We start from the raw sequence: 8519 nt of genomic DNA, 5'->3' as shown, positions 1-8519 counted from the left end.
CGGTTGCTTGCAACGGGAGCAAGGCCGAAGCGGCAATTGTGTTTTTCTGCCTCTCGCATGGATGCGGTGGTTTTTTTTTTTTTTTGGCGCAGCTGGTGTCCGAGTTGGCTGCTATAGCGAAGACATTGTAACCGGCCAGGGTACTGAACGTTGAACGAGTCCAAGACTTGATTAATCATGAATGGCTGCAGTTTCGGTGTGAAGGCCTGTTGGGCGACCTCTTTGTATGCTTGTATACATTCTTTCACAGTCATACCCAACCTCCCTAGCATAATCGCGATGATTCTGTACAGTTCATCAGTGGGAAACCCAGACAGGATGGTTTGGCTGTTGGGCCTACCCTCCAGTGCTCGTGCCCCCAATCAGGTCGAAGAAGTCGCAGGGCCGCGGGATGCTGTCGAGAGTCAGGGCGTCGCGGAGCTTCTCCATGACATCCTCGAGGATGAGGAGGCTTGATATGCCGCGGATGCCGCCGCCATCTGTGCCAGGTCAGCGCGACGAACTCGCCGGGAGAGCCCAGCCTTACCGAGAGAGAGGACCCTCAGAGGCGCCTCGGAACCCATGGCCGCCTCTGCCGCTTGTCGTGCTATCTGTGGTCTATGTGCCCGGAAGGAGCGCTTCAGTCGACCGGTGGAGCGGCGAGGCGAGGAAGAGAGCAGAAATTCATCTGGGTAGGTGTTCGCATTGAGGCGCGGCGGCCGTCGAGATGGGAGCCGTTTGCTGCTTCAGCCCTTCGACGCCTCAGCTGCCAACCCAAGCGACCCCCGTCAGTCGGCGCGAGCCACGCACGAGCCACTGGTCGAGCGCCAGTCCAACGGCCGGGGCCGTCTTAATGCCTAAGGCAGCAGCCAGCGGCAGAAGTCATATGACCGTAAATCTTGCCACTAGCCACACTCCAAATCAGCCACGGAGAGCCATCTGTAAATTCGGTTTGCACTAACCAAAATCGGCACTCGCTTTAATCCGAGGTACTAAGCTGCGTGGCGATGGTCTGAAGATCTGAACACCGCAACAGCCACAAGGTCTATATTGATTACCGGCGTAGTAGCGAGGTCCTATAGCTTGGATATAACCCTTTTATGAGGATTGGGGATGATAAGAGCTCGATGGTGGAAGTGTATTAGAGGAATTCTCTATTGCTCTAAACAGAGACATTGTATAGATCAGGCACGAGGACGGCAGCATTAAGGTAAATCTTTTGTAAGACGGACTTAGGATGCTTAGTAGTAGTTAGAGAATATGACCTATGCTAAAATTTAGGAGACATTGATACGTGTAGAGTTTTTGACATGTCTAAAGTCAAGGTACCTGTCATTTTTTCCGGCACGGAGGGTTTTCCGCCACGCAGGGATGGACGTTATAACAAATGAGATGGGCAAGATGTGAACTCGCTGCTGTTGGACCTCTAAATGTAGTATCATAGTACAGTATCTGAGACCCTTCTTCGACTGCTAATATTCTCTTCCTGCAACTCGGGCGTGACAGTGAACTGCTTGCTTTGTTTGTCATACTTGAGCCACTTGCCAGGAACGGCGAGTTGATAGCCCAGCCAGAGGACTCGCTCCTTTCTGTTCTCGGTGGTGGAAGGCAGCTCGAATGTTCTCTCTTCGTCGTCGACCTTGTCATTGTTGAACCAGTCAGGCGGGAACAGTTGGTCAGCCCAGAGGAGCCCTCGGAGGTGCCAATCTTCAGGCAAAGGTCGGTCGTCTGACCGAGGGAATTCTTCAGACTCAACGCTCTGATGACTCTGGCACTGTATTGACAGAGAATTCAGCATCAGAGCCACCAACTCCCAAGGTAAACAGTCTTTCAGATGCCCAATAGCAGTTTCGTTGCCACATATAAACCTCATGAAAGACAGGCGGACATTGAGATAAGGCAGGATGTTCGGGTCACCGTAGCGGCGAGAGATGATTGCGTCACACTGCTTGGCAAGATCAGAGGCCTCGCTGAAGACTTCGAATGGTACTGGCTTGTCATCAATTGAATATCCCATGAAGGTGTCGCTGTCTGACTTTGGCAGAATGGCAGTCATCAAAACGTTGGGTTTGCCATTGGTGTTTGCCTCACTTTTGCCGTACTCCAGTAGAGAATTGCAATTTGAGATAGCAATCAACGCGCCGGGCTCCATCCAGCTCCTGGTTGTTCGCGCAATGTGGTTATCCAGGTGTGAGAGAAACTCTCTCTTGGCCTTTTCGTACTCGACCTTGACTTCATCACGGTTCTTTGGGAAAGCTTTGTGTTTCTCGTCTGTGTTGCTTGTAATGAAAAGGATACCATGGGCCTTCACGAAGCTGAGGTCAATGGCTTGAAGACGAGTCTGAGTTCCGTTGATGATCGGGTCGAACAGGGTGAGAATGCTGTCTCTGGCGGATTTGAATGGTATCGCAACACACAGACTCTTGGTGTAATAGAACAGCTGCTTGACCGCATCCGGCCGTGCAAGAATTGCCAGGTGATGATGCAGTCTTCCTGTGGTGGGCGCCTTGTCGCTTGCCTTCGAATACCAGTACCGCGACACATCTGTCCAAATCTCCCGGTCACGTATGTCCTCATCCTCGATAGCCATGCGGTATCGACCGAGATCTCCGAGACATTCGATCCATGTGTCTTCAAAATTGGGCACTGTTTCGTACAGCAAAGCCATCATGGAATAGGCGAGGTAGATAAAAGTGAGCATATGTTCCAACGACGCAGGAAGCCTGTGGCGCAACAATTCAAGGAATGAATGTATACCGTGGCGCCACATTCTTGCTGGCATGGCATATTTTGACGCAAGTCTTCTCAGAGCCGGGCTTGCCGAAGGATGTTGCGAGGCTAAAAAGAAGTCGTGGTGTTCATGCAAAAGAGTACGGTGCAGCGCGATCAGCGCTTGCCACTGTTCATTATCGAGTTTTGGACTTGAATCATTTTGTGCGCTTTGCGAACTATCCACCTCAATGCACTTGGACTCGGCCCTGGATCGTTGAGAGTCAGTTAAGAGAGCATCATCAGATAAGGATACGGTCGCGGAACAAGGCTAAAATCGACGCACATTACCAGGCCCGCATAAATTCCTTTTACTTCGGCAACTAATTGCTCCTGACTGATCGGACGAGTCTCAGGCTGTGGAAGCATTGTATTCACGGAAGGATCCTCCTCTTCCACCGTCTGGCTACTGACTTTGTTCTCGCGGCGTCGAGACGGAAGTGAATGTTGTTGAGGAGAGGGCTGGGCAGCCGGGTTGCGAGTTAAGGTGGGATCGCCCTCATCCCACAAGCGGCCATTCGTTGTAGCTTTAGGTCTTGCGGGAAAGTCGGCTGTGGGCTCGTCGTCTGCTGGGGTTATTTGTCTGCCCTTTGAGCGCCTATTAGGAGAAGGCGACCGAGTGCGATCACCTGCCTTGACGGAGTTTGTCGGGCTCTTTAACCGTTTTCTCGCCGGTATGGCATCTTCTTGGGCTGGCTCGCCACTCGCAGCGGGAGCAGGGGGCTCTTGCGGAGTAGTGTCGTCGATATTGTCATTTCTAGACTCTTGGGATGGCTGGTCTTTGGATGGCTCAGGAGGATGCGGCTCTTTTGTGCTTGCCGGAGCAGCTTGGTCACTGCAGATGTCAGCTGGGTTCTGCGAAGTTGGCCGGTATGATCATGACCCACTTCTTTGCTTGTCGCCGTAAATGGTTTATCCATCCCTGTGCCAGGTTGGCCATCACCAAGTCGGATTGATTTTGAGCGAGCAAATGTATACTTATCAGCTTAAATCAAAAGCGCGTCCGTGGATGACTTTGCGGTCCAAGAAATGAGAGGACATAGACTTTCCAAAACCTTGGAAAGTTTTTTGACTTCCGGAAAGAACCCTTATACTTTCTTACGCAGGTTCGCGGACCATAATAAAAGAGTGCTGCGGCGACTGAGTACTGGAGGGGTTGTGAGTGCCCTACTACGGCTGGCACTCCGCATGGCCAGCTATCCACCTTACTTCTGAAGGCCTGCCCTCCTTGAAAACAGTCCGCGCACCATGCGGCTCTGCTTTCGCACGACCATCAGTGTCTCTCGCCCACCTAGAGCCTCATTCCTCCCAGTTCGGCCTATCTACTTTCCTCACCAATTCGCACATTGATCAACGTAGCCCATGGGTCATCGACGGAATGATTCAGAGCTGACTATATCACGAGCTTGACGGATATAACATCATCTGCCGAGTGGCCACCCAAACCTCTGTCCGGGTGCAAACTCATATCCGATTAGTCATTCGAGTGCCACCTGACAGTCAGCTGATTGTCAAGCTTGCGCTGAATGTCATTTCAAGTATTCACTAATTCAATTCTTTGCTGGAGCGTCAAAGTCCTAGCGAGGCGATCTAGTAGTCACATTAAGAAGAACCCATGATCAGAGCGGCGTGTCGCCATGGTGTCGCATGAGAGAGCACCATGGTAGGTTGCCGATGGAGCTGACGGGTGGAGGCTTGACATTCTTGCCCATTCATGAACACCAAATTCTAGATCTGGGCGTGGAAGCCATCCAGACACAGGGACTCGTGAGAAATTGAGCTGTGCTGCCTTGAACCAAGGCCCCAGACCAAGCTCATGCATGTGCAGCCTCATTTCCATGGCACGGTCAGTCCCTCCCCGGGAATGTGTGCTCAAAAGTAATACTTCCCACATCTCACCAGGGATGATGCCAGCCTACATGAACGTACATGCAGCACTGCAGGGCGCACGTATCGCTTGACCAGTATGCTGAATCCCCGTCGCAGCAGGCGGTGTCGTTACATTTTGCTTTGTTTTGCGCATTATGATCTTTGATTCGCCCATTGCTAGATCTGCCTGGGCGCAACTGCCTGGCCACACGATCAGTTGGTCACCTTATTACTTTGATGCAGGCGGCCGGGGCGCAGTGGACAGGGATCGCTGGCTCAAGGCAAGTGGCCGATGAAAAGACGGCGCTGAGGCTGTGATAAAGATCATTGAGACCTAGAATACTGTTCGTCCTAGAAAGCTGTTTGTGTAAGATTGCGTCGATTGTCAACAATGGGAAACGGTGCTATTGCCGATACTGTTCTACTCAGCCCCAAGGTTAGTGTCACAATTGGTGATTCGTGGACCATGAGGCAACAGGCAAGGCAACCATGCTAAATACAGTACGCAGATCACGATTGACCGGGTATAGCAAGGAAGAGAACGGAGTGGCCTAGCCCGTTCTCATTAGTTGCATCCACTGTTGCAAGAGCTGACCCCTATCCAACACCCCACTCGGTACGGGTGATTGTCGCTGTTTGACATTGACGATTCGCGTTTCCTTCACCTCAACGCACGGCAGCGAATCGATTTGTAGCGACGTCAGCCAACTTGAATAGATCGCGCTCCATTTTCCCTACCGTCGTCTATCACAGCCCGCAATAGCCGGTGTCTCGTTCAACGAGTGGCCCACCTGTATGACAGTGCACTCACCCTTGCTTGGTCCGTGCTCGTGCTTGGCTGATTGTGGGCTACATTGAGGCCCACTCAATGTTCCTGTCCATGAATTGGGAATGGCTGCTGCAGGATTCTGATTATGCCTAAAAGAGCGGGCATGCAGATCGTGCCAATGCCTGTTTCGCGAGCAGAAAGAAGGCAGAAGCGCTAACTTCGTGGGAGACTTCAAGTCTCTTTCGACCGCCTACCAATCACCGCACCTGCCGATATCAGCGCGAGACTGCTGCAAAGCGTGCATCCGCGGACGTTTGCACTAATGCGAGGTTCAGTTCTGGGGTTTCCGATACCCGCATCATTCGGACAGGGATCGCGATGACAAGACACATCCCTTCTAGAGAACGCAAGTACCGGGTCTTTTCCTGGTAAGGCTGGTGAATCGTAAGGTCAATGGTCTGCTTTCCCCGAGTTGGAAGCCAAGCGGTCTAAAGAGACTCGTGAACAACAGTGATCGTCCCCTGTCTATGTAAAAAGACGGTAGTCAAGCTCCGCATTTGGAATACTACCCGGGGGCTTGGACACTAGGTCATTTCCAGAGCCTGCAGCTCAAATCGCCTTGTCCAAAGGCAAGGTCTCGTAGTGACCGACGCTGGGCAACTAAGTGCTCGCAGCTTTTTTTTTTGTTGGTTGAACGTTGTAAACCATACTTCCTATCGTAGGGAAAGCTACAGTACATGCCTCTTGTGTTCAAGATCCCTGCTGGCTACTCTTCAAACAGGGCACCTGCAGGCGTTACTGTAACATTCAGGCAATGCAACAACGACCTGCAAACTTTATCCGCATTATGGGGTGCTTGAAATTTGACTCGACTGCACAAGCGCGTCCATTTTGGGCCTACGATGATATGAAGCAGTCCGTTCGAGGTGGGAACTTCTCAAGATTGGGATCTCTGCACCAAGGTCAACGTGACGTGGGTGTCAAAAACCTCGGAACTGAACCTCGCATTAGTCTCGCATTAGTGCGTCGAGAGCTACCTCCAATAGTACATCCCAGGTCCCTGCTGATTTCTTCTATTGTCGGAGAACAGACATGCAAGGGGTCCCTGCTGATTGGCATTTATGTGCCAGAATCCTGCTTGGACGGGGTGAGTACTCATCGACCGTTTTGCCAGTGTAGGATGGGCCTTGGCTCGACCGAGCTCATGTTGGTGAATATTGAATTCCAACCTTCAGCAACAAGTCCGTGGATAATTGTTTTTGAGCTACAGCACAAATAGAGGAGAGGCAAGCAACTTGAGACCCAGCAATAAAAAATGAGGGGGCAGGCATCCCGATCATTGGTTGGGCAGGAAAACGACAAGGGGTCGGCGAAAATGCAGAGACGAACCAGAATTTCCCCGCTATGATTCTCAAATGTCAGCAGAGCCGCATGCAGCTCCGAATCGTTCATGCGTGATTGGCCACACGCGCGGCAAGACTCGCTCACGAAGCTCCCATGTTGCATCCAGTCTTTCGTTCTTCGTACTTGTGCTTGTTCTCTACGGTGATCTGCCATTAGCTCTGACTGGCAAAGCATTCCATTAACTTTGCGAACTGATTGGTTGGTGGTCTTCTATTCTATTCTGCAACGTTTGAACATTGGCGCTATCCATCAGGGGTGTCCTGGCTTGGTCACTCCGCGGTCCCCATCGCGCGCTTGACAGAGCCGCATGTTGTCCTTCGTGCCCATTATGTGATTGAGAGCTCCACCGTTTCCAGCTCTGCATGCTGCTCAAACTTTGCGCCGGCAGAGTCAGGCCATAGGGTTTTGCTTATTTGAGCGTATGGCTTTCCCGCTACGTCTAATGCTTTTTCGCATGCATGGCCCAAGCAAGAGCACGAAAAGGAGGGGGCGTCATCCGTAAGGCTCTGACCAGTTGACCCCTCTGCAAATACATCAAGTCTCGCTCCAATCGACGACCGGCCTCTCAATTTTTAAGGCCTCCCCACGAAGGGCCAAGGCAAATTATTGCCGACCAAGATTCAATCACATCTGCTTGAACCTCCCAGACGCACGTGAGACTAGTAGCGGACTCTGGCACCCGCTCTTAGAAAACCTGGACAGGATATCCACATTGCCTAGGTACCGAGAACGATCATGTCTCTAAGTAAGCTCCCGTATGAGATTGTAAGCCTCATCGTACAGGAGTTGGATATCGACGATATCTTCCACCTGAGCTTGTCCCCACGCTTCTCCTATCTCATCCGGGAGGACAGTGTGTGCAAAGCAATCTTAGAGGTACTGTCGGCCCAACGACCCAAAATCCTCCGATCGAGAGCCTGACTGACGGATGCGATGTTCTTTTTTTGGACTCGCTGCCTACGAAAACCAGGCATGACATGTATGGATCAATTTACCTGACAAGTGTATTGCAGTCAAAGGCACGCGGAGCCCCTGAGGCCGAAGAAGCAAGATCGACTCAAAATTATGCCTCGGCTCTGCGCAGGCTTCACAAACGTCGACACGCCATCCGAACCGGCGCCCCCTTCACAGCTGCCGTCGTCGCGGTGGCAGAATCATGGATCTACGTGAACGGAATGCTGTGCCACATGTCGGAGAGGACACTGCGCGTGCTGGACTTGCATAGGTCTAGCGGCAAGGAAGTCATCATCGACGTGCGAGCCCTTTTGGACGAGGCGGTGGCAGCCTCGCGAGGTGCCCGGAAATACAAGTTCAAGATTTTGCACTACGCTGAGGGCATTGTCTCTTGCCTCTACACCCACTGCAGGCCGGGCGTGGAGAGCTGGCTGGTCGTGTTCAATGTCCGAGAGCGGAGGCTGTTGACCACCCTCGGTCTGGACGCCACATACAAGATATTCGTCCGTAATGACTGTGATTACCTCTACTTCGGAACCCACTCGGAGTTCGGCGATGATGGGTTCCGGCGGTGGGTTCTCATGGGCTACGACATCGAGGGCGATCGGTGGTTCGAGCAAAAAATCCATCTTGTGGACTTGGTCGGCTCTGACATTGGGCAGTGTATCACGTTCGAAATCATAGATGGCAAGTTCTATGGCCTCTCCAACCAGACAAGCTTCGAGGTCGACGAGGTTGACTGGACTTCACATTACCACTGCTTCAGGTTCCCCGT

The 8519-nt window shown here is 52.0% G+C and overlaps 2 protein-coding genes across 2 annotated transcripts; one reads left to right on the top strand and one right to left on the bottom strand.

Moving 5' to 3' along the window:
* Positions 1-336: 336 nt before the first annotated feature.
* Positions 337-4771, bottom strand: J7T55_003307 (uncharacterized protein; the record flags this gene model as incomplete). The annotated part of the gene is made up of 6 exons (XM_053136323.1): positions 337-479; positions 527-720; positions 1512-2957; positions 3035-3583; positions 4350-4428; positions 4678-4771. 6 exons carry the CDS (start codon positions 4769-4771, stop codon positions 337-339), a joined length of 2505 nt encoding a protein of 834 aa, XP_052986094.1.
* Positions 4772-7767: 2996 nt separating this feature from the next.
* On the top strand, positions 7768-8519 carry J7T55_003306 (f-box domain containing protein; the record flags this gene model as incomplete). Its single annotated transcript, XM_053136322.1, has 1 exon — positions 7768-8519. A coding segment is annotated over one exon (752 nt), but the record flags the coding sequence as incomplete, so codon positions are not given.

The sequence above is a fragment of the Diaporthe amygdali genome, assembly GCF_026229845.1.
Source record: "Diaporthe amygdali strain CAA958 chromosome Unknown NODE_100_length_8519_cov_77_367448, whole genome shotgun sequence".
Taxonomy (NCBI): Eukaryota; Fungi; Ascomycota; class Sordariomycetes; order Diaporthales; family Diaporthaceae; genus Diaporthe; species Diaporthe amygdali.
The sequence above is the reverse complement of the archived record's forward strand: the minus strand, read 5'-3'. Positions and strand labels throughout refer to the sequence as shown.